Source organism: Macaca fascicularis, chromosome 1 (assembly GCF_037993035.2).
Source record: "Macaca fascicularis isolate 582-1 chromosome 1, T2T-MFA8v1.1".
NCBI lineage: Eukaryota > Metazoa > Chordata > Mammalia > Primates > Cercopithecidae > Macaca > Macaca fascicularis.
The window spans coordinates 186,815,121-186,841,731 of record NC_088375.1 but is presented as its reverse complement, the minus strand read 5'-3'; the positions used below and the strand labels follow the sequence as shown (position 1 = coordinate 186,841,731).

The following is a 26,611-nucleotide window of genomic DNA, read 5'->3' as shown; positions in this document are numbered from 1 at the left end:
TGATCGAAGGCATAGACACAAAGCCTAAAACGACTGGACAGCATGGCATTAGTAATTTGGCCTAAAAGGAAAGGCCAAACAGAATCAGATTCACAAGCCTAGTGGCCCTTGCAGAGCCAGCCCTGGGGTTCAGAGGGAGGACAAGCGATGATGTCCTGGACCCAGGTGAAGCCAGCAAGGTGATGCTCCCCCTGCCACATCCTCATGATCAAGAGAAAGGAGCATGTCCTCCCCCGAGGCTACCCCTTCCAGTGTCCAACTTCACCTCCCCCACTGCTCCTCACTCTCACATTGCAGTTCTGGTCCCTTTTCCAAAATGTTTGGGGAAGGACCCTATGGATCTCTCTTCAGGCTCTATCCAACCCTGACCCAACTCAAGCACTTACTCATTTTAAGAGCTCAGCAAACATTGGTGAATGGATGAATGGGTAAATGGATGACTTATCAGAGACTCCTGTTTTCCAAGTCCTCATTATCAAGTGCCTGGACAATTCTGTTACACATATATTCATTCAACAAATATGAATAAATATGGAGTATCTACGATGTAAGAGGCAGGGTGTTAGGCTCTAGAGTTCAGTGTGGGACAAAACACAACAGCTTTTCAAAAGGTATTTTGACCTTTAGTTTCCTCTCTATTTTAACCATTTTGCACTTATTTTCAAATGTACCCTTCTATAGCTGGGTTTGGATCTCATTCCTCCTGACTCAACAACTTTCAATGCCTCCCACTGCTTATTAGAAAATGGCTAAATTCCTTATACTGACATTTAAGACTTTCTAAGATCTAGCTGAAATCTATATTCCCATTCTCACCTCCTATCCCTCATTCTCTCTTTCCCTCCATTACATATTTTATGGTCCTGCCCTTGCCTGAAATGCCCTTCTCATCTGTATTGGTCAGCTATTGCTGTGTTACAAACCACCCCATGCCTCTGTGGCTTAAAGCAATAATCATTTATTTTCACTTGCATGTCTGTGGGTCAGCCGGGAGTTGGTTGATCTGAGTTGGACTTAGCTGGACTCTACCTATGTGTCTTGGGTGTGGCTCTTCATTGTGGGTTGGACTCAGGTCTGCTGTGCACATTCCGGGACCCAGGCTGAAGAGCCAGCAGCTACATGAAAGATTCCCTTCTCATGGTGATGGCAGAGGCATGAGAGGACGAGCTCAACTAAAGCAAGCACATCTAAGGCTCTGGTGGCGCATGTCTGCTAGTGTCTCACTGGCCAAAGCAAGCGACAAGACAGATCCCAAAGTCAAGAAGCAAGAAGAACACTTAGCCCACCAGAAAGCCAAAGCAAGTGACATTGTCAAACTCTGTATCACTGGAGGCTGTGGGAAGGAAGAGGCAGGGAGTGAATATGTTTGAACAATAATCTAATCTAACACACCATCTCTGCCTAATGAAATTCGATAGTATGGTAAAAGAAGTCAGGCTTGGAAATGGAAGGCCTGGCTTGTATCACAGGTACACATCCTACTTTCTGAGAGACTCAGACACAGTATACTCCCCCAATACTTCATTCATTCGGTGCACATAAGCTAACAATCTACTATATATAGGAACATCATGCCAAACCCTGAGCCGGTTTCATAAACAAAACAGACATGTCCCTGCTATCCTGGTGGTATGAATGAAGCTCTTAACCTTCTGAATGTCAGCTCTCTCAATACATGACAAACCTTGCAATAAATGGGAAAACCCGCAGGAAGCCAGCCTTGGCTATAGTTATAAGTGGAGAAAGGCTTACCTCCTTGGAAATGATCTCTCTTGCCAATCTGAATTCTTAAAACAATTAATTACCAAACAGGTAAAGGCCCAACCAATCAATGAGAATTTATCCGGGTCTACCTTGTGCCAGGTAGGCCTGCCCAGCCCTAACTCTCTACGCTCAGATACCACACTCTAACAGGAGGACAGGTGTGTTCTTCCTGCCTTCCCTAACAGCACCCAGTCTAATGCCACGCCTACAACAGGTACGCAATATATGCTGCTGACCAAGACTCCAGAATCTCCTCAATTGCTTTTCTTACTCTTTTCTGGAAACAGCCTCAAACACTGAGGTTTCCACCAAAGACTTCCCATTCACCCAGAAAGAAAAATGCAGTTAATCAAAGCAATCTGGCCTTTTCTTTCCATTCCCACCACCCCTCCCACTCCCACCCCAGAGTGAAACCTCCCTAAGTGATTAAATGTTATAATAAGGATTTGACATATTTGCCTTGTCAAAGATTGTGCTTTTGTGGTATCTCATGGAGCACAAACAGATGAAAGAGCCAACAGTGAGATGGACTATCAGCAGAGACCAACCAGGAAAGAAAACAGTAAAACCTCAAGATAAGTCCACAACCTCTAATCACACAAAGACAGGGCCAAGCATGCAACTAGCTGAGACTTTCCGGCAAAAATAATGTTAATTAAGTAGTTATAAAAATTATTGTTATTATTAGCAGTATCATTATTATTACAATAAATTAAATACTGGCTAGAAATTCAAAAGTCTTTCTTCGGGATCTGATTTCTTCCAGTTTTCTTGCACACGTGTTATATCCGGCAGTGGTCCCCCACTACCCATGGGAGCCACTGAATTCCTCATTCTGGCCTGAGCATCCCTCCAGGCAGCAGTATCCACTTACTTTCTAATCACTCACTCATTCAACAACAACTGGTTTTTCAGTTGTTTTGAACTGAATGTTTGTGTCCCCTTAGCCTCCTGACCCAAATTCATATGCTGAAATTCTAACCCACAACGTGATGGTATTAGGAGGTGGGACCTCTGGGAGGTAATTAGGCCATGAGGGTGGCACCCTAGTGAATGGGATTAGCACCCTTATAAAAGAGATCCCAGAGAGCTCTCTAGCCCTCTTTTCACCACGTGAGGACAAAACCAGAAAACGGCAGTCTTGCAATCTGAAAGAAGACCCTCACCAGAACCCGAACATGCTGACTTCCTGATCTCAGACTTTCATCCTCTAGAACTGTGAGAATTTTGTTTGTTTGTTTATAAGCCACTCAGTCTACAGTACTTTGTTACAGCAGCCTGGGCTAAGACAAGCACCAATTTTTGACCCTCATGCTAGTCAAAGGTCCATAAATTTACCTTTCCAATCCTTTCTCTCACTAATTCTCTAACAGAAACCCCAACTACATGGCCCAGTCCCCTCAATGCCTTTCAGATCTACAGTCTGTGTCCAGCTCCTCCAGGGAGCCCTCCTGGATCCCTCCTAGTAAATGAGGCATCTCTAAGGACATGTGCGTTCTCTCCTGTGGGGAACTGTACATGCATGGTTGTGTACTCTTTACTGGACATACCCCCCATACACTTCATTCACCGTGTGTATGCCCTACCTATCCACCTAGACAGACATCATGGCTCCTGTCTAAGACAGCATTGCGCAACAGCTGGTGTTCAATAAATACTTGTTGACAGACTTTACTGTGGACGTAATTAAATACAAACCAAGAGATGCTTATTTACTGGCAGCTGGGATAGGAAAAAATAAATTGCTATGGGCTGGACACTAGGAAAGGCTAGCAGGTGTACAGTTCAATGACAGGCACACAGGGGCTGGGACAGCAGAGGGCAGCCCCCGCAGCCAGGTCTCTGGCAACTGGTGTGCTCTTTACATCCAGGGTCCCCAGCCATGGACACTTGATATTTGCATCTCCTATTTCAATAGTGTGGACTACTAAGGAGAAAGGGGGCATGGGAATCAAGAAACAGGGCATTATGCTAATCTCACCAGGTATGTGATGTAACCCGAAGATACCACTAACAATGTTGCCAACAAATGAATTCCAGGGGGCTTCTCTAATGAATCACATAGTACTTGAACTTTTACAAGTACTGTGTGTATACTCATACTTGCTCCTCCTCCAGCCTCCCTTAATTTCAGTGAATGGCACCACTATGGACCAAAATGTGCAAGTGCCACTCCAGTTTCTTGAAATCTCCACATGCATCCATCAGTCATGTCTCAGCTCCACCTCCAAAACAGAGCCACACCTACTTCACTCCTCCCCCAGGTCAATCCACCAGCATCTGCCACCTGGACAATTCTAATAGTGTCCATGCTGGCCTCCCATGTTTCTCTACTCTGTCCTCCAGGAAAGTCCATTCTGCATACCACAGGCAAAGCAATGTTATATTTAAAAATTTAATTAGGCCAGGGCCGTGGCTCACACTTGTAATTCCAGCACCTTGGGAGGCTGGGGTGGGCCAATAGCTTGAGCTCAGGAGTTTGAGACCAACCTGGGCAAGACAGTAAGATCCCATCACTACAAAAAATACAAAAATTAGCTGAGTGCGGTGGGATATGCCTGCAATCCCAGCTACTGGGGAGGCTGAGGTGGGAGGACAGCTTGAGCCTGGAAGGTCGAGACTGTAGTGAGCCACGATCACACCACACCACTGCACTCTAGCCTAGGGAACAGAGTGAGATTCTGTCCCCATCTCCTCCAAAAAGTAAACTAGATCACTCCCTGCTTCAAACTAATGACTTCCACTGTTGGAATAAATTCCAAGTACCTTCTTATTATCTGTAGACCAGGTGAGATCTCACCTCATCTCCTCTCCGCTCTATCTCCTGAGATGCATGTCTTGTACATGCATGGCTCCAGTTACATCCTTTCGGTCCCTTAAGCAGCCTCAGGGCCTTGGCACGTGCTGTTCCTTCTGCCCAAAATGTGCCTTCCCCAGGTGTTTATGGCTGGTTCCATCTCATCCTTCTGGATTCAGCTTTTAAGGCACCTTCTCCCCAAACCCCAAGGACACCAAGCAGCTGCTCCCATCCAAGCCCCATCCACTTGCAGCCTGATCCCTCTCTAGCCTACTGATTTTTGCTTTTCATTATACCCTTACCATGCCCTAAAATTATTTATTAATTCATTGCTAAATCCTCACTGGAATAAAAGTTCCATGCAGGAAAAAAAAAATCTTTTCTGTTTTGTTCACACTACATTTTCAGCATCTGTAACAGTGCCCAGTGCAGACTGAGCCTTCAAAATGCACTTGTTAACGACAGAGCAGTTAACTCCCCACTTTTTAGGCATGGGTTGTTCACAGCAACTCCTTTCCAATGTGTGCAGTAAGAAAAGATGGAGGGAAAAAAGGGTACCTTTATAGTGGAGAAACCTGACAAACACTACTTCCTCCAGGTGATCAAGGTTAATACCAACAGTAATAGGTCATGTTATTAACATGTACCTTTGATATGGTGTGAGGAGAATAGCACTTGGCCTCTGTGGCCTTCCTCCCCAAAACAAATAACTCCACTCTAATTGTAAGAAAAACATCAGACAAATCCCTATTGAGGGACAAATATCTAGTCAGTGCTCCTCAAAACTGTCAAGGTCATCGGAAACAAGGAAAGTCTGAGAAACTGTCATAGCCAAGAGGATTCTAAGGAGGGATGATAAGTAAATGTGATACAATATCCTCGATAAGATCCTGCAAAAGTAACTTTAGTGGAAAACTGAGGAAATTTGAGTAACATATGGACTTTAGTTAATAATGATGTGTCAACATTGGCTCATTCATTATGACAAATGTACCACATTAACATAAGATGCTAACAACAGGGGAACTGGGTGTGGGGAGCTCTCTGTACTATCATCTCAATAATCTGTAAATCAAAACTTCTTCTAAAATTAGAAGTTTATTTTAAAAATATTTGTTAGGTGAATGAATGTCCAGTAATAAATGCTGCACATATTATTTTCATGTCTTTTTGTAAGAATTTACTAAGCACAGGGTTTAGCATGATACTAGAAAACAGACGAATTCCTGAAGGCTGTCAAGTCTTGTCTGGGTCATACCATTTGCATCATTACTTTGTGCACCTGAAACATTGTAAAGGCAGACATTGGTTTACCCCAAGCTGAACTATCAGTGGTTCTAAGTGAGGAAAGTTGGGGTCAATGACAAAAATAACAAATCTTGCCCTTTTTGAGGATGAATCCAGTTATCTTACTGTTCTCAAGTCCATTCAGCCACAAGGACTGCTGAGGGCCTACTGCACACCCAAGCCTGGGTTTGGCTTGACAGCTAGTTCTTGTCCTAGATGGGCAAACACAGATCTGGTCACAAGATTCTTCCAAGGGGTCGAATGGTGCAATACAAACTATAAATGGCAAAGATGTTCAGAGAAAACTGATCATGGGAGTGGGGTGGTCAAAGAGACCTTCCTGCAGGAAGGGCCAGGTTGGACCTGAAATAGGAAACAGGATTTGGAGTGACAAGAGGAAGGACAGAGCGCACCCCAGGGTGAGCACAGAGTCCAGAATCAACTGCAGAGGGTACTCTGAGTAGAGCTATGGGGTTCCCTAGAGGGGCAATGGAAAAGGAGGTTGGTAGGTGAGCTGGGGCCAGACCAGAAAAGACCTTCCAGACCTTCGAGGTCCCCTGCTTCATGTTCCTTTTCATGTGTCATTTGCATTTTTGTCCCATCTCTCCTACTCCACCTGTAAGTTTCCTGGGGGCAAGATCCTTTCCTGCCTAATTTCTGCCTGCTCTAAAAGGTTCTGCACATAGTAATGGCCCAAAGCAATATCTGGTGAGTGAATAAAAGAGAGAATTAATGAGTGAATTATAATCTAAGAAGCCAACCTTCTACTCCTTACACACTGGGAGGCCTGCAGGGTTTGTACAAAAATCCACGATCAAAATGACATTTCCTCCACTATCTCCCCAATCCCTTCCTTTGCTTGTTTTCATTCAGCATTTATCCCTCTCTGACTTCTTATTAATCATTTGTGTACTTTGCGTACTTGTTTCTTATCTGTCACCTTCCAGTCATTCAACAATCATTAACCGATTACCTACTATGTGCTAGACATGTTGTAGGTGCTAAGGATACACACAACACACAAACGTTTCTACTCTCACGGAGCTAGCATTGTAGTGATGGGGTGAAGAGCAATATGTAAAATCTATAGAATGCAATTGGTGACAGCTGCTATGGAAGAAAAGGGCAAGGAGAAAGGAAAGTAAATTCAAGGGAGTGATCTGCAGTTTCCAATAGGGTGGTCAGGGGAAAACACCTTTGAGCACCTGAGGTAGATAGGGCTGGAATTCTTTTCTTTTGCATACATGCTTGGTACATAAGAAGTACCTGGCATGCAGCAGGCACAGAAGAATGAATGAGTGTATGAATTGAGGGTGTTGGGAAGATTGATCCACTTTTTAAATTAAACTTTTAAGATAATTGTAGATTCACATGCAGTTGTAAGAAATAATACCCTTTACCCAGTTTCCCCCAGTGGTAACACCTTACATAACTATAGTACAATATTAAAACCAGGAAACTGATGTTGATAACAATCCACTGATGTGATTCAGCTTTCACCAGTTTTGCATGCACTCAGTTATGTATATGTGTGGATGGTGTATTTTGCTCTATGCAATTTTAAGGTTTAGTCCTTTTTTTTTTTTTTTTTTTCTGTGAGACAGAGTCTTGCTCTGTTGCTCAGGTTGGAGTGCAGTGGTGCGATCTTCACTCACTGCAACCTCTGCCTCCCAGGTTCAAGTGATTCTTATGCCTCAGCCTCCCGAGTAGCTGGGACCACAGGTGCACATCACCATGCCACCAGCTAATTTTTTAAATCTGTAGTAGAGATGGGGTTTCACCACATTGGCCAGGATGGTCTTGAACTCCTAGCCTCAAGTGATCACCCACTTTGGCTTCCCAAGGTTCTGGAATAATAGGTGCGAGCCACTGTGCCCGGTCAGGTTAGTCCATTTTTAATATGTGAGATAGAAGGGCACTTGAAGGGTGTAGGGCTGAAGGGAAGTAGGATGAAGTGAACCACCATCCACTAGGCACGCTGTTCATTTTCACATGCCTGAGCTCCATTTACCTGAGCAATCGCCCTAAGAAGGTAGGTATTCTTATCTCCATTTTACTTATGTGAAGACTGAGGCACTCAGAGAAGGAATCTGTTGAAAGTTACAGCAGGCAGAAAAATCAGAACCCCAAATATCTGACTGTCTAGCTAATTCCTGGGGCGCTTTTTTAAGCACAAGAATGGCCTGGATGAAACACACACACACACACACAGGAATCACGAACCAAGAGGAAGGACAGGCTCCAGGAGACATTGGAGGAGAAAGGAAATGAGGGGGAGTTGAAAAGGATGCCTCTGGGATTCTGAGTTAGGGAGAATAGAAGTATCATTACGTGAAGAGGAAACGAAGAGCTGGAGGGCTCTAAAGGAGAAGAAAAGGGAGATGTCCTGGTTCAGCCCTGATTTCATGCGTGATCGTGGGCAAGTCGATTTACATCTCTGGGTTTCCTGCTCCTCATCCCTACAGGGGTGGGAATGGCCACCCCATTCCATCCATCTGGTATGCTCTAAATGTCCATAACATGTTCCCATTCACAAAATTCTCCACCAAATTTGTGTCTCTCCTCCACCCCCAAATTTCTATGTTGAAACCTAATCTCTAATGTGATGGTATTAGGAGGGTGGGGATTTGGGGAGGTCATTAGGTCTTGAGAGTGGAGCCCACATGAATAGTATTAGTGCATTTATAAGGGACTGAAGGAACCAAAGTTCCCCTTCCACCATGTAAATACACAGGGACAAGGCACCATCCATGAACCAGAAAGCTGGTCCTCACCAGACACTGAATCTACTAATGTCTTCATCTTGGACTTCCTGGCCCCCAGAACTGTGAGAAATAGATTTCTGTTGTTAATAAGCAAACTAGCTTATGGTATTTTGTTATAGCAACATGAACAGACTAAGACAACTACCCAGGACTGCTCTAAGGCCAAGGAGCGGCGATGGGGCAGCCCTCTGCAAAGCAAGGTGCAAGGCCAACTGCCAGAACCGGAAACAAGACAACCCAACGCAGGCCCACACTGCCTGTGGGATCCCGACTCGAATGACTGGCTGGCATTCCCAAAGATGAAAATGCAGAATTTAGGTCAGCACACACAGAGAATCTCGCTTTGTTTACATGAGACAGAGAGTGTGTGTTCCTATGAAATGCCTTTGAATCCCAGCGATGATGAGAGACCCAAGGCTGTTTATGGCTTTGGATATTTACTTTTCTCATAAACAAATCAGCTCGGGTGCCGTCAGAGCTGACGCCACTTCACACTGCGGCCCTCTGACGTCCTCGCTCCTCCCCAGTGCCCCACACATGGTTTGAATTTATTGGTTTTAGCAGCTTTCATTTACATTGTGTGAGGATCACGGAATGACCAGCAAACAGAAGCTCTGATCCGTGCCCTGGGAAAAACACAGAAGCGCAAGAAAGGAGGTTGTGGAGAAGAGCTGGGAAGTTTCCTCCAATCCAAGGAGAAGCAGCTCCCATCCACAGGGTGGCTCAGTCAAAGCCCTTAGGGCCCCTTTGGGAATGGAGGATCAGGGGGATGCTACAGCCGCACCAGGAGTTGGTCAGAGCATGAGGCTGAGAAGGCTGTCAGTGGTCACGGCCTCCCAAAGCCAAAGCACCTGGGGACTGTTGTGGGAAGTGGAGGTGGCTGCCAAGGTACTTGGCCTCCTGGAACCAAACATTTAGAAATCTGGGAACAATGCAGGAAGGGGGCTTCCTGTTTTCTACCAGGATACTCAGGTGATGATGTGTAGACATGGTCGATAATTTTACAGCTACACACAGGGTCCCTGCATGTGTACTCAAAGCCAGGTGTCAGGGAAACCCAGATTCATTCTGCGAGGTTCCTTCCCGCAAAGAACTTCAGTTTAATGAAGAAGACAGACGTGTGAACATATAAAAGCCAATAACATTTAAAATGCCACTTTCCAGTGAGGTCAGAGCCAGTTTAGAAAGTGGCTTTGCAGCAGCAGGGGTGTGGTTTATGGTTTACCAACCAATCTCACACCCACTAAGGGGGCTGAGCAAGGGGAGGGACTTGCTCTGGTCATGCTGTGGGACTCCCAATCCAGTGCTCTATTCACTGACCAAAGATCCTCCCATCCCCTACTTCTGCTGGGGGTGGGGTGAACATTAGGAATCGCCTGCCTTACCCCGCCCCCACTTTGAACAGGTGGAATCCCACAAATAAATCACATAAAATAAGTGACACAAAATGCAGGGAAATGTTATCCTCCAGCAACGATGTTAGAAATGGTGGTCAGGGTCTCAGGCTCCCTCACAAAAGCCTCTGTAATATATAACTACTCTGGTCTCATTCAGTCACCAGACCGCTTTTACCACCTTGTTTCTAAAGGAAACCCAGTCCTGAGTTCCTGTCCCAGAAGCTGGGAACCATTATGCTCTGGCTCAGGCAAGAGACTTGGGAAGGTATAGACAAGCCTGGGTGAGGTGTTCCAGTTTAGCCAACAGAGGAATGAGTGGGTGGGCCAATTATTAACCAGAAGGAATTCTGAAATGCAGAATATGAGTGTGAGGGACAATGGCCCCCAATGCACCCAGGAGCAGGCCCAAACTTCTTAACATGGTTGTAAGGCCTCCATGATGTGACCCCTGTGTGCTTCTATAGTCAATTGCCTAGTCTCCCCATGCTTCCCACTAGTGTTCTCCACATGTGAGAATCCAGATCAATATCACCATCAGCACCCACCCCCATAACATGGTGCCACTCCTGAACCCAGGACATGCCCAATTGTCCTTCAATACAGCTCAAGTGGTATCACACTAAAGCCAAACCAGGTACTCACAAGGAGGGGAGGCTGGTCTATTGTATACAATTGAGCATATGCAACAGCAAAGAGAACTAACTCCCAGACAGCAAGAATACAGGCTCATCCATTTGGTAGCATCCATAGGACCCTCCAGATACCTAAGCTCTGCAAAGCCCCAGCAGCCATGGGGGTGGGGGACTCAGGGTCAGTGCTCATCAGTACACTAACACAGTGGATTGAATGATAGGTTGGAAGTGACATTCTGTCCAGCTACTGAGGCAAATTGAACAGAAATACTCTAGGCAAGGGGTGGCCCTCCATCACATTTCCCCACTCCCTGCCCTACACTAGAAAGCTCTGCAGAGAAGCATCCCAGCCATCCAGACTGGTGCCATTACAAATTTAGCACCTGTACGTCTGTTGGGCCCCTCAGCCTGCCCTGCCATTGCTTTACTTGCAAAGGTCAGCTTCTACTCTGAATGCCCACCACAGACTTTCTCCTCACTCTCCCTCCTCATTCTAGCTCCTAGAAAGTGGACTCTCTCACTCTCTGCTTCCTAGGGCCACAGCCTTCCTCAAGAGGGACCCTCAGAAGTCTCTCAACTCCTTGTCCCTGTCACCTCCTGGCCTCCTACCTTTCATCACATCTCCAGTTTCAGAAGGGCTGTCACCTCTACTCTCAGATTCCAGCTCCACCTCCTGTGGGTCACATTCCCTCTTTTCTTCTTCTTTTTTTTTTTGACAGAGTCTTGCTCTGTCGCCTAGGCTAGAGTGCAGTGGCACGATCTTGGCTCACTGCAACCTCTGCCTCCCGGGTTCAGTTCAAGCAATTCTCGTGCCTCAGCCTCCCAAGTAGCTGAGATAATAGGCATGCACCACCAAGCCTGGCTAATTTTTGTACTTCTAGTAGAGACAGGGTTTCACCATGTTGACCAGATTGGTTTCGAACTCCCAGCTTCAAGTGATCCACCTGTCTTGGCCTCCCAAAGTGCTAAGATTACAGGCATGAGCCACTGCACCCGGCCACATTCTCTCTTTTATTTAGATGCAGATAGGTCAAGAGCACAGGGCTCTGCAGCCAGAGTTTCTGTGTTTAAACTCCAGATCCTCCACTCATTAGCTGTGTGACCCCAGGCAAGTGAATTACCGCTCTGTGACTCAGTTTCCTCACCTGTAAAATGAGGCTGAATCTACCTGAGAGACTGCCATGTGGAATAAGTGGGGCAGTGCACATAAAGGCCTCAGAATCATTCCTGGCACTCTGCAGCAAGGTACCTCTCTCTTGAGTCTCTTCAACCCCACCCCCTTCTTCACCAGCCCCATATCCCTCTCTGAACCCTCAGGACCTGGAACTGAGCCTGGCACAGTGTAGTTCCCAGCAGTGCTTTTCAAAGAAATGAACAAATAAATGAATGAATAGTTTAATAATAACTAATTCAATTAATTATTTACGGAGAATTTCTCTTTGGGAGAAAAAGAAGAGGAAAAACACATGCACCTCTGGCACTACTGAGAGCATAGAGCACCTGATGGCTGATAAAGGCCTTCTCAGACTTGATCCCACTGGATTCTCCCAAGTGCTCTGAGCTGTTGCTAGGTAACATCCAACCTGTCTGAGCAGTAGAGGAAAAGGATGCTGAGAGGCAAGAGCCCCAGGTCACAAATCTAACCCAGGGCAGAGCTGGGCCTCAAGCTGGGGATTCCGGCCTAAACCTTTCGATCCCTCCTTTTGGTGTGTACCAACTCCAGAGAGCAGTGGGAGACCACAGTGAAGGCAAGCCAGAATGAATAAAGTCAGACATTACACACTGCAGATGGTCAGAAAAATAAATGGCCATGCTCTGGGTGGTCCGACCACATAGTTCTCATCAGATCAACCAATAACCCATCCCTGCACTGGATGATGCTCAGTGTGTGAAAGACCAAAGGATCAAGAGCCATCTTTTGTATGGGATGGGCCTCAGTTCAAGAAAGACATAGTGAAAATGGGCCAATAATAATAATGAAAATGACCACCACCTAAGCCACCACAGTTAACATTCATTAACTCTTACTGTGGGCCAGCCACTCAGCTGTGTGGTTTATATGCATTATCTCATTTACGCCTCACAACAACCCCAGGAGGTAAATACTGTTGTGAGCCCCATTTTTTCAGATGTGGAAACATATGTTCAGCCATCTAGCCAAAGTGGAGGAGCTGGATTTCCAACTCCAGTCCAGTTTCTTCCTTAAGGTATCAAAAGATCCAAGTAGAAATCCTGGCTCCATCATTTTGAACACAGTACTTGGCCTCAATGTCCTCAAAATGGGGGAAAAATGCTTACCTTTCAGGATTGTTTTAGAAATTTACTGTGATAAACCAGAGGCCTAGCATATAACAGTCACTAAATAGCAATGGCTCTCTTAAGGCTGAATAGGAAAGAGAAAGAATAAAGCCAGTGGAGGGAGTGTAGAAAGGCTTGTTCTGCATTCCCTCTGCATTTTGCCATCCTGGCACTTCCATGTAAGTCTGCTTCCTTTCCACCCCATCCCCAGGGGCCCAAATCCTATTCCACCTGCAAGGTCTCTCTCAAAGCCACCTCCATCAAAAAACCTCCCCAGAAAACTACTGATGGAAGCAGAATATTAAATTACCTCCAAGACCACCAGCAGGCCTCAGCATGCGGGTTCTGTAGTGCTGGGTCAACAAACATCACAGTCTATACCCAGAGGACTATAAATCATTCCACCATGGAGACACACGCATGGAAATGTTCACTGCAGAACTATTCACAATAGCAACGACATGGAATCAACCTAAATGCCCATCGGTGACAGATTGGATAAAGAAAAGGTGGTACATACATGCAATGGAATACTAGGCAGCCATAAAAAAGAATGAGATCATGTCTTTTGTGGGAACATGGGTGGAGCTAGAGGCTATTACACCTCAGCAAACTAACACAGGGACAGAAAACCAAATACTGCATGTTCTCACTTCTAAGTGGGAGCTAAATGACAAGAACTCAAGAACACAAAAAAGGGAGCAACAGACACTGGGGTCTACTTCAACATGGAGGTTGGGAGGAGAGGGAGAAGCAGAAAAGCTAACTATTGGGTACGGGGCTTAATACCTGGGTGATAAAATAATCTGTACAAAAAAAACCCTCTGTGACAGTAGTTTACGTACGTAACAAGCCTGCACATGTACCCCTGAACCTAAAATAAAAGTTAAAAAAAAAAGACTGTCAAGGTCAAGCGCAATGACCAAGCATTGTTATCACCGAAGTCCCCAAGTGGCTCAGTTTACCCATCCCATGACCAATCCACAGCTCTTCCAGCTGCAACTCGGCCCCAAAAAAGGGTCTGGTGCTCAAAAATGTATTATAATCCAGGGGATGCTTGAGCCACCCAGCTGGATATCTGGGGTCTCAACACCTGGCACTCTGAAGCAAATCCAGTTCCCTTTCTGAGCTCAGTAACCACACTGGCAAAAAAAAAAAAAAAAAAAAAAAAAAAAAAAAAAAAAGGAGGGGGGGCCAGGAACAGACTAACACTCTTCTTCGTGTCCTTGTTGGGGTAGGGAGGGAACGCAGTCGCGCATGTCAGTCGCGCATGTGAAAAGCCTCTGGAAATTGCAAACCGCGATGCAAATGGTTGAAATTATCATTGCCAATTAGGCTTTTGTCTCTTTTCAGACTCAAGGCCAAGCAGCTCAAGAAAGGGAAACCGTGTGAACTAAAGCTAAAAGATGAGCCAGAGAGATTTCCACATGGCTTTCTCCGCCGGTATCATTCTAAAAGGGGGTTTCGAGCGGGACCCAAGGCTTAAATTACTAACGGCCTTGAAGGCGCATTAAGTCCCCCGGAGATAACACTGGCCAGGAAACTTTAAATAACCTTAATAGGGAGGAAGGAGGCATATCCTTTAAACACAAGACAAGGAGGGGAAGAAAGGCCTGTCCTCTTATCTTTGCACCGTGGCTCCCCGGGCAGCGCTGGCCGCGCGCCGCGCTGTCTCCTCCCCCGCGTGAACGCGGACTCGCCTCGCCCCGACTTGCCTGTCCGCAGGGCCCCGCCTGTGTCGCCGCCTGACCGAGTGACGGGCTGCGGCCCCAAAGCCGCGGCCGCCCAGCCGCTGCTCTTTTAGTAAACGTGCACTTGCGCTCGCGGAGGCCAAGCCAGAGAGGCGGCACGGCCCGGGCCAAGCGCGTCATGCACAGAGCACTCGCCTCTGCGCCAGGGTGTGAAATGGGCACAGTCATGCAAGCCTCTCGGGCTAGCGCCAACGTGAACTGGAGGTGGAGGGACACCAGCAGGCGGCTTTATGCAGTATGGTCTCTCTCTAGTCACAGTCCATGCAGAGAGTGGCCAAGCTGAACTGGCTCACGGCCCTCAAAATGCACAACTCGCGCCCCGTCCTCTAGCGTAGGTGCCTCCAATCTCCTGAACTTAGTACTCCCTAGACTTTACCTAGCTTTTTTACTCCTTCCGATCTCAGGTTCACCTGGGCTGCTTTCAGGAAGCCTTCCTGGATCTCCTCAGGGCCGAGGAAGCTGCGCCTCTTCTGTACTCCCACAACACACCACAAGACAAGCCACAGCCTCCCTCCTCCTGGCACCTGCAGGGATGCTGTGTCCCATCCCTACCCAGAAAGGAAGCACCTGGGCAACAGCAATGTTTTTCTCTCTCACTATGTCCAGCACTTATCCCATGTCTGGCACTCAGTAGGAACTAACAAACATTTCTTGAAAAGTTGTATAATGATAATTTGAAAATGAAGTAATAACTATGAGCTAGTATGTACTGAGCATTTGTGTGTGTGGCACTGTGCTGTAGTGCTTTACATTAATCAACTAATCCTCACAGCAATCCTATAGAGTTGACATGAGAAAACTGATTCACAGACAGGTTATGTAACTACCCCAAGGTTACTATACTCCCAATAAGTGCACTTATTCTGGGAACTGAAGGAGCACTGGGCCAACCGGCCAATGTCTGGAAGTTTTCCAGTGCAGGGGACTCCTGAACTGAGTCTGCACTACGATGTGTAAATTTAAAGACTGACTTTCGGTTCTGAAGGTAGAATGAGACCAGGATGTTCCTTTGAATAAGGGAGGTGGGAAGGAGCTTAATGTCTCCTCCTGCCCTTCCTGAGTCAATGTGAAGAAAAGGGAGAATCCCAAGAATGAAGGTGAAGGAGTGTCAGCATTCAGGGTAGGGGTGGTCAGCTGCTGATCAGAAAACCCTGGGTTCTCCCAAGGAAACCACCTTGTCTAAGTCCTTCAGAAGGAACACAGAATCCAGCAACAGGTGCATAGGCAGAGACCACACATCTCTGTCCCTCAGAGATGGCCCCAGGGCCCTGACTTTTATAGGCCTGGCCTGATGACCTCATGGCTCTTTTCCAGGAAAGCCAGGCATTCAGTGTGGCTCAAGTACAACTTACCCACCAGTTCTTTCAAAAAACAATGCTAAAAGCCAATCACATTGTTGCACCTAAACTCAAACTACTGAGTTATGATTACATGGCATCCTCCAATCTGATGACTATGGTTAAAAGTCTTGCTGTAGAGTGACATTTGTTTGATGAGCCCAAGCTTTTAACATGGATGGTCCTCAGGGGCCTTTACCCATTCAGAGGAGTAAGAGTCAGCCAGAAAATAAAAACTGGGAAGGGGCTCCCAGGTAGAGGGAACAACATAAGCAAATGCATGGAGGCATAACCAAGGAGTGTATGTGAGAGGGAGGGAGGGAGAAATCATACAGCTCAGCAACCCTGGTGCTCCAAAACCAAGATAGCAAGCGAAGAATAAAATGAAGCATTTTAACATGAAAATAAGTGGAGGGATGCAGTGAGCCTGGAGAAAATCATGTGTGCTCTGGATAGCGAAGAGGAGAAAAAAAGAGACTTGTTTGCAAGTAACAGTTGAAAAAGAGGGGAAAAAAACCCAAAATATCCCAGGATGGAGATTAATGAATCCAATGGGGACCCATGAATGTTACAAAGTTTTGACCAAATGGGCCAGCAACAGTACTGAATATGTCTCAGGTGCAAAGCCTAAGAGGTTTCTGAGAATTACAGAGGCCAAGACACAGTCCCTTTTTAGCATCCAGAGCTGCCAACACTCCAACCACAGAATATACCACAAAGCCCCAACTTCAGAACTGGGGAACATTCCATCTAATTTTGTAATCAATTGTGAGCACATTTTGAGCTAGGTTTGAATCAGAAAAGAAAAGAATATAAGATTGCCTGAGAAAAAATTATAAATAAAATATATATGTGCCGAAAGAATGTCATAAAATGCCATAAAGAATTCCACAGAGGGGAAAAATATATGTGGCTGGGTCATTAAGTAAAGCTTTGGCCCAAGTCTTTCCGAGCAGGTTAGACCTGGGAACATTCTAGGAAGACTTCCTGGAGGAGGTACAGCTTTGAGCTGAGCCTTGAAAAATTTCAGGATTCAGAAACAGAATAGAAAAGGAGGAAATTCCTAAAGAGGGAGGGGGCCTAGCAGAAGCAACAGCTTTTCCAAGCTTGGGGCAACAGTTTTGTGTTACAGCGGACATAGTGCACAGATTTAAAAGCCTGCGGATCCTGGAGGAGCTGCTCGGCGAGACGGCTTGGCAGCCAGTGAACAGAACTGAAGGCTCGGCCACCGGCTGCCTGTGGATTAAGTGGGCGGACAGAGAGCCAGTGATGGGAGATAAAAGGGAGTGAAGTGGATAATATTTAGAAGCAAACTGAAGGGGGAAAGAACGCCAGCAGCCCGGCTGGCAGGCTGTGGCGCTCGCCGGCATTCTTGTTTCCTCCCTAGGAAAGCTGCATTACCAGGCGACCTCTTCCTGGCTTTGAGAGACGTCCAAATGGGAACTATTAACAAAGGCACGCTCCCATTTTTATCTCCGTCAGAAAGTGCTTTGCCGGTCAGGTTTTCTCTGCTTGGCCTGGGATTGGAGAGCGGGTTGGGGGAAGATCAGACAATATGTTTGCGGATGAGGCTTCTCGGAATTCTTGAGAGCTGGCCCTTACCAACTCTAAGATTTTAGAAGTCTGTGTCCATGAGCTGACAATTCTTCAAAGCTAAGAGGCTAGGATTTCATGACGTGAAGATTCTTCGAGTCCCAAAATGTCTCTGAGGCTAATGTTCTGAGATTTCACCATTCTTACATTCCTTGAGCCTCAGAATTTGGGTTTATGGTTGGAGATTCTGAGCCTGGAAGTCTTCCTGCTGTGAACTTCCAATTCTAAGACTAGAATATCTCATGACATTTTGGTCACCTCCAGCTTTAGGACCTCACTCTCCTCTGATGGAGGTGCGTAAGCCATCCTGTGCTCCTGCTTCTGCGTGTGCTTTCCCCCTACATTTAGATAATATATTAAATATTAAGATATGAATGAACCAGGTTATGGAGAAGGGATGGACAGAGCTCTCCATGCCTGCAGGGGTTCTTCACAAACAGCCCTCTGGGCACAGAAATAATCTGAGTGTGCACATGCCCAGGGGTCGCTACTGGGGGACACCCGGTGACGGACATTTGCTGAGCAGCTCCTAACCAGATGGCTCTGTGGGGGAGAGACAGTGGGTGTGGCAGACTACAGAAGTACAAGGTGAAGGTCGTGCCAGAAGAAGCCTGTTCTTCTGAACCTCAGTCCAGGTTCTGGAGGTGTGCGGTGTGGGAGATGCCAGCCTGTGTTTAATTCCACAGTGATGGAGGGGCTCTCCCTCTGTGGATGACTTCCGGGGAGAAAAGGCTTCGGCATGGTCCGAGGTCCTCCAGGGGTGTCTGGGGTCTCGGGGGCGGCTTGGTCCCTTTATTCTAAGGAGGGCACATAGATCTGACAAGAGATCTGACAAGGTATAACACTGTGGGCTCCAGGGCTGCCACAGAGGCCCAGAGAGGGCTGGAGGACTCAAGAATGGCTATTCTTGGAGGACAGGAAATCAGAGAATGGTTCTGAAAGGTGGGAGCATGCAACCAAAAGGGGAAGGAAAAACAGGGTCTCTATCTGAAGTGCAGAGAACCAGGGCACAGGAGAGACTAATACTCAGGTGCTCTGTGCCTCAGTTTCCATGCTGCAAACAGGACTAATAATACCCACCTCTCAGGGCATAAAAGCAATGGGGTGCATCCTCAGGTAATGAATTCCCAGCAGGCAAAGACACATTTCCAAGTCTCTTCCCAGACCCTTCACTGGCACAGCACAGTGAGGTGCTCTGGTTGAATGAGTGAGGAGCAACAGAGGGAGAAGAGTCACAATGAAGGAGAGTAGCTGAGGCTGGGTGGGTGCCCAGCAGACTGTGCCGTGACAGGCTGGGGCTCTCCTGTCTGAAGCCTGGCAGCAGAATCACCCACTGGAACCAACAGGCTCTGGACAAATAGGTATCAGCAGCAACTGCCAAAGACAAGCCTGCCAGCCCCTCCCAACTACGGGTAACTCAGGCTCAAAATATCAGAGTGGGTTGGCCTAGGCTCTCCAAAATATGGGTCAAAGATAAGCCTCACACTGGGCCAACACTGGAAATCACCTAGCCCAGCACTCTCACGGGACTAAGGGGCAACTTAGACCTAGAGAGGGAAAAGGGCTGGCCCAAAGTCACAGGCAAGGTAGTAACAGGATCAGGATTAGAACCTGCTTTGAATATGACCTGCCTATGCTGTGGTCCAAATGTATGTGTCCCTCCAAAATTCGTATGTTGAAACCTAACCACCAAGGTGATGATCTGAAGAGGTGGAACCTCTGGGAGTAGGTTAGTTCATGAGGTCTTTACACTCACGAATGGGATTAGGGCCCTTATAAAAGAGGCTAGAGGAATCTTGTTCACCCTTTCCACTATGTAAACACACAGAAGGCATCATCTATGAGAAACAGGCCCTCACCAGACACACAATCTGCTGGTACCTTGATCTTGAACTTCCCAGCCTCCAGAACTGTGAGCCATAATTTCTGTTGTTTATAAATTACCCACTGTAAGGTATTTTGCTGTAGCAGCCTACATGATAATTTTGACATTTTATGTCCTTATAGGATGGAAGGGAACTTTCAAAGTTCAGAGGGGAGCTCCTCACTTTGATTTATACTTTTCTTCATTGTTCATTCCTTCAACCGTGCTGCATGGTGGAACAGAATCAGTTTAATAGTGCTGCATGGTGGAACAGAATCAGTTTAATAGTGCTGCATGGTGGAACAGAATCAGTTTAATAGTGCTGCATGGTGGAACAGAATCAGTTTAATAGTGCTGCATGGTGGAACAGAATCAGTCCAATGGTGCTTGCTGCATGGGGGAACAGAATCAGTTCAATGGTGCTGCATGGTGGAACAGAATCAGTCCAATGGTGCTTGCTGCATGGGGGAACAGAATCAGTTCAATGGTGCTGCATGGGGGAACAGAATCAGTTCAATGGTGCTGCATGGTGGAACGGAATCAGGGATGGTCACATCATGATTTCTGACCATTTGCTCATTAATTCATTCATGCTCCAAATATTTACTGAGTATTTACTAATACCTGCTGGCCCCCAGGGTATAGACATAGGAGCTCTGACTATAAACCAAAGAGATCTTTATTCAACTGTGCAGGCTTAGCCTATATTGGCGGTGGGGGTATGTGTATGTCTTCACAGGGGTCGCTTAGAAAGTTGGGGACATATTCCAGGGGAGTAGCTGATGCCCAGAATGTCTTTGAGAACTCCTATTTTAGAATCACCTTGAGATCCGATTTATAAGCCAAGGAGAAAATCAGTTCCAGCACTTTTCAATTCTCTCTCTCTCTTTCTTTTTCAGTAAAAAATGATGATCTACCACCATTCCAGCACACACACACACACACACACACACACACACACACACACAAATTCAGCAGAAATGTCATCTAATAAAAACCAGATCATTTTTCAGACACTGGAAAAGCAGGGGTTGTGGCAATGGACTCACCTGAGTTTGAACACTGAGTCCACTTGGCCTGTCTGTGTAATCCACAGCCAAATGACTTCACCTTTTCAGGTCTCAATTTATGGTCTTAAAAATAAATACGATAATAAACCTTGTTGCATCTCTGTGAGGATTGGAGATAATGTAATTATGAGGTCTAATGTAGCACCCTGAATAGAGACAAAACTCAATAAATGGTATTGTGAGGGACTTGTAGAATTTTACAAACATTCTGCACACCTTTGGCAGGCATGCTTCAGTGTTCAGGCACTACACATATTAGATGGGTAATGGTCGCGTGCTTGGTAAAGTACAGAATAGCAGAGTCCTTGTTTTCTTATTACACCTCAGAGAGAGGACCATGCAACTTAGAGGTCTCATCCAGTGTCTCCACCTCTGCCATGCAGGGAGTTGAAGGGGAGGACTCAGGTCCCCTAGAGGTAGAAGTTGTGGCAGCTGGTACCAGTCCCTGGAGGCAGCAGGCAGAGCTGATAGAAATCTGCAGGTCTCAAGCTTGTCATAAGATCTGGACTCGAGACTTAGGCATCCTGGGGCCCCCGAGGGCAGGGGCTCACCACCTCCTAATACTCCAACTTTACTATGTTCAGCAAGGGGTAAAGAGTGGATATGGCTGCTGGGAGTGGCAACTTCCCATGTAGCCTTCCTCTTTCCCTGCCCAGAAGCCAGCCTAGACTGTTTGCCATGCACAAAACCAACATCCAGGTAGTCGTTTTAACCCATCAACAACCTCCCACAGGTAGTATCTTCTCATGTCCCCACAAAACAAGCTCAACTTTGAAAGACTGGTAATTACTGCCCCATGGGATGGATGGGCACACCAAGTCTTGTCCAAGATTTTATACAAGTCATTGGTTTTACTGTTGAGGCTGGGACGGACACCTGGAAGCAAGTCTGCTATCTCCAGCCCACTGTGCCGAGCTGTCTATAACACATCAAGAAAACCTTTAGAGACCTGCCTCACCACCAGCCTCATAGCCGAAATAAATAATATCTCTACAAGTATAAATTTTCCAAGAAATAAAATGTTAAGCCCTCAAGTTCAAAAGGGGAGAGAGAAACAGAAGAAAGAACTAAGGAATGATTACGGAAGATATCAAATACCTAAACAGGAGGAAGTCTAGAGAAACAGTGTGTGGAAGCCGGGAGAACACTGTCCTTCATACAGAGTCAGGCTGACTGGCTCTGTTCCTTATTAGCTATGTGACCTTGGGCAAGTCATTCAACATTTCTGGATGCCCACCTTAGAAAGCCATAGGATTGTTATGAGAATTCAATGCAATGGAAAAGCGTGTGGAGCCTCCTGCAGGGTGCCTGGCACGTGGAATTGATTAGAATCATCCTATGGAATGTCAGGGCTGGAAGGAGCTTGAACGATGACCTCATCTCAGTGTCTCATTTCACAGACCCAGAAAACAGGGCCCAGAGAGAGGAAGTGACTTGCCCAAGGTCACATAGCAAAGTCATGGAGATGTTGGGTCTAGCACCCTCAGTTTATTTTGAAATCAAACACCAAAACCTAACAATAGACCTGATCTCCCAAGCTGTGCAAGGGTGGAAGAAGCTTTTTCCAGGGTTCCAAAACTTAAGCTTTCTTTCTCCATTCAACAAGCCAAATTATGCTATTTCTGTCCAGAAAAAATTACAAAAATTTTAAAAACAATATTAATACTAAAATCCAGATCTTAACAAAAAGACACTCTTTTAAGCCTTATTTTTCCTGCCTTCTTCTCTCACTGCCCCCCCAACCCAAATATTTTGCAATAACAGTAATGCTGCAAGGAAAGAAAAAATAAAAATCTGATGCACTTAACAGATATTTCAGTACACTAATGCATCACAGATGTTCATATCAAACTGTGCACGCGTGCATGCAATTTTACTGAGAAGGCTGTTGCATTTCGGATTTTGAATTTTTGGATCCCTAATGACCTCATCTGCCTAGGCTCCAGAATCCCACCCTTCCCATTTAGTCCAAGGCTGCCCAAGGGGATGGAGGAGAGATTTCATCGCCTCCCTACAAAATGATAACAGGACAAATTGGCATGATTGGACACTCAGGCAGGTGGTGAAGGGTATGCAGATTAAGGAACTAAGGGGAGTTCTGTTTTCTTTTGTGCGGGACTTGCTTTCTGCAGCTCTTTTGAGGAGCTGGACCCAAAAACAATGTCAAGAGTGGGCCCAGGCTGGTGACGGGTGGGCACATTTTTGAAACAGAGATTGAAGTCTGTTTGATCTTCAAGCATGAGCTTTGGAGACTGTCAGCAGGCTCCCTCCCGGCCGATGAACGGCTCTCAGTAACTTTTCCTAAAACATAACCTCACACACACTTTCTAGCAAATGCTTTCACCCTACCAAAGCCATCATTTGGTTAAACGGCAGTGTTTCCAGACCCCAAAGAAAGATAGTTTTGTTGTTTTAAGAGAGACAGATTAAAGCTAGGGGCTGCTTAGCCAGAGTTTGTGTGTGCTCCCTTCAGCCTTTGTCGGATTCCTCTGTGGTTGGTGCAAAGAGGGTGTTGAGAGCGATGGTGGATACCTCACCTCTAAAAAAGATATCGAGGCCAGACCTAGGCCTCTGAACAGAGAGGCCTCCCACAAACCTGCCTCCGAAATGAGATGGGCGGTGAGCACCGGGGGTCCCGACACAGATAATATCAGCTCCCGAGGCTGGCAAGGGAAAAGTCACTTCAGAGGGAGAAAGCGGCTATGTTCAGAGGAATCAGCACTGGGCCAGAGAATACACAGGATTTTCCCCCGTGGAGAAGGAGTCAGGCGTAGTCAGAACCCTGCAGGGCGTGACTAACTGCCCCAATGCTCCTGCCACTGGGGCCCTCTGGGTAAGGACTCCACAATTATGGGAGAGCCAGCAGGAGAACCGACAAACCCGCCTTTCATTTGGCCGGCAAATCAATCTGGCTTCTTACCTCCCCAGGGACAATATTGCATTTCCCTTGGAAAAACAAAGGCCAGAGATCTTGGAAAGGGGATCAGTTTCTGCCGCTGTTCCCCTGGTGAAGAGCTTGCAACATCTCCAGGGCAGCAAGCAGGTCTGATTCCAGTGGTAGTTTCTGGTCCAGTCAATTTATGAGGCTCTCTCCTTAATGGGCAACATGTCTCTGAGCCATGCCTCACTCAGGAAATTGGCCCAAGCCCCATCTTGGGGCCTCCTTGAAGGAGTCCCCATCCTGGGATTGACAGTCCCGTTCTCAAGACACAGATGTGAACTCATTGTTCCCAGGGTCTCAGAGTTGAGTTTGGGGCCAGTGAGTAGCAAGTGACCTCTGTCCATGGAGACAGGGCTTTTAATGACATTTTGCTGTATCAGATCTCTGGCAGCCAGAGACTTTAAACCTCTTAAGCCCCTCCCTTTTCTCCTACTTCCGAGGTTCAGAAATCAGGACTGTCAACCTTTTTTTTTTTTTTTTTTTTTTTTTTTTGAGGCGGAGTCTTGCTCTGTCGCCCAGGCTGGAGTGCAGTGGCCGGATCTCAGCTCACTGCAAGCTCCGCCTCCCGGGTTCCCGCCATTCTCCTGCCTCAGCCTCCCGTGTAGCTGGGACTACAGGCGCCGCCACCACGCCCGGCTAATTTTTTTTTGTATTTTTAGTAGAGACGGGGTTTCACTGTGTTAGCCAGGATGGTCTCGATCTCCTGACCTCGTGATCCGCCCGTCTCGGCCTCCCAAAGTGCTGGGATTACAGGCTTGAGCCACCGCGCCCGGCCTAGGACTGTCAACCTTTAAGTGAACACACTTCTCTGAAATTATTAACCTTAAAACTGTCCTGGCTGACTTTCTCCTGGCCTTAGGGAGGCGGTCTGAGGGTCACTTAGAGCTTTGCACAGAGCTGGGAAACTGATGGTGCTTAACCTCAAATGGCAAGCAGCACTCTACTGTTGCCAGGTCCCGGGCAACTCCTTGTCGGCTCAGCCCCGGGAGCTATGCCTTCCTCTTGTTTTCTCGGGCACTGTCCACACACCAGCCTCAAGACAGCCTCCATGGCCTCAGGAAGGCCTGACACACACCAGAAGCCCCTCTTTTTGTTTTTGATCACTCTGATGCTCTGAGGGAAATTCTTTCTGCCCAGGCAAGCACAGCAGGTGAGGAGTGTACATCCCCAACATGTAATACTGCTGCAATAGAAGCAAACACTCAGACTCTTACCCCAAATTCCAGTACACACCACTCTCAACTGATACTACCAGAGCAGCCAAGTGCTGCCTTGCAGCCCAAAAGAACCTCTCCTTCCAGAAAAAGGACCTGACTCTGGCTGCCTCCCGCTCCCCATCGGAGAAGAAAGACAATCGGAGAAGAGGACTCAGGCGCCCTGGGCTGTCAGCTCCAGCCTGGGGCCCTGCATGCCTACCTGGGAGAAGTTGAGCCCGTTGTTGAGGGGATGGCACTGCTCCTCCACCTGCTCCACAGCCCCTGTGGTCTTCTTCATCTTCTCAGCCTGCTGGGCCAGGTAGAGGTCGAGCACGGGCACCCCGCGGAAGCGCACGTCCCTCTCGGTGAGCGAGTTCACCATGAGCATCACCCAGACGGGCCTCTTGCGCTCCCAGTTGCCCGCGATGGCATTGAATAGGTAGTCAGCATAGAGCCCCCTGCCCCGCTGAGCGGGCGTCATCCAGGAGGGCATCATCAGCTTGACGTAGTCCAGGTGGCGCTTCAAGCGCCAGTAAAGCTCGCGAGGCAGCACATCCTGCAGGTTTTCCCCATGCGGCAGCAGCTGGCAGCTGGCCAGGGCCGAGATGGTGTAGGGGTCTGTCAGGTCCAGCTCAAAGTAGACATGGGCGCTAGCCTGGAAGGCTGCCTTGGAGTTGTCCGGGATGAAGTCCCAGACACGGGTGTAGGGGACGTGGATAGTGCCAAACAGGTAGGCCGGCGGATCACGACGAATCGTCCACAGGAAGGAGTTCAAGTCCCTCTGCTGCAGGAGTAGAGGAGAGGCAAGGCAGTGAGGCCGAAGGCAACAGAGTAGAGTCAGGGTAGCCCAGAGGGAGGTGCAGAGGGAGGTGGGGATGGGAGGCAGAGACCATACACAGGCCATGGTAAAGAGCCAGGGCTTTGGAGCCTGAAAGACCCACATTGAAAACCTAGCTTTGCCCTGTCTTAGATGTATGATCTTGAGTGAATCATTTCACTTCCCACAGGCTCCGTTTCCTCATCTATAAAATGGGGGTGAAAGCAACTACCTCAGGGGTTGTTGGGAAGATTAAAAGATACAATATATGTATATTATGCTCTCAGACTAGTGCCAGGCACAGAGGAAGTCGGCAATGAAGGGAAACTCTCATGATTAGCAATTGCCATGAGTGCCAAGGACTGCCACACCACCTGAGAATATTCATGCTTGGCCAAGTCAAACCTTCACCGGTGGTGTTTCATGTGGAGGGTGGGGAAAGGGGGACCAAGAGTCCTGCTCTGGCAAGAAGGGAGGAAGTCATGTAAGTTTTAAATCCAACCATTAGAAGATATATGCCAAGAGCACTTTGAAAGCAGAACACCTATTAAAAATAGCACACCTATTTAAACAGCTACTTCACATTCATCACGGTGAATACACTTTTCTTTTTGGAGGGCAGGTCTGGGGTGTCGGCTACTTTGCTCCACCAGCTGAGACCATAGATGAGAAAGTGCTTTAAAATCTTGCAAGGCCAAGTCAAGTTTCAGAATCTGGCTTGGGAGGAAAGGATTCCATTACAATTAGTCCCAAGAAATGTACATATTCTGGGTACTTTCCAGGCTCCTCCCCTAAAAATGTATACCTGATCTCCAACCCCAGTTGTTTGTCATTTTCTATGACCTAAGCTCTGACTTTGGGGAGTGTGTGTGTGTGTGCGCGTGTGTGTGTAGGAGCTGAGGAGAGGTATGCAGACAGGGGTCCTTTCTACAGATCCAAGTCAGGGCTGGGCATAAAGGGCATGAGAAGGGGACTGTCATTTCTCTTAGGCAAAGCCATTTTCCATCCAGAAAAATCCCTGGAGTGCCCACTGACCACTTGCAAGCTTTAGACCAACTCATAACATTTTCCTGTCTGATTCTAGCACAAATGAAAAGTATGT

At 47.1% G+C, this 26,611-nt stretch overlaps 1 protein-coding gene and 1 long non-coding RNA gene across 9 annotated transcripts in view; both read right to left on the bottom strand.

Moving 5' to 3' along the window:
• TRABD2B (TraB domain containing 2B) overlaps positions 1 to 26,611 on the bottom strand; it is a 254,814-nt gene that overhangs the window by 227,034 nt on the left and 1,169 nt on the right. For 7 of the 8 annotated variants that reach the window (XM_045371382.2, XM_074007327.1, XM_065522968.1 and 4 more), the window contains exon 2: positions 24,913 to 25,476. In XM_045371382.2, the coding sequence (XP_045227317.1) occupies positions 24,913 to 25,476 (564 nt within the window). Of the gene's footprint in view, positions 1 to 24,912; positions 25,477 to 26,071; positions 26,223 to 26,611 lie in introns of all 8 variants that reach the window. The other variant, XM_074007334.1, reaches the window with a different exon arrangement.
• Positions 16,892 to 24,903, bottom strand: LOC135965630 (uncharacterized). The gene is made up of 4 exons (XR_010578638.2): positions 24,285 to 24,903; positions 23,476 to 23,959; positions 20,535 to 20,618; positions 16,892 to 19,943 (listed from the first exon to the last, which is right to left on the bottom strand). It is a non-coding gene; the product is annotated as an uncharacterized lncRNA (long non-coding RNA).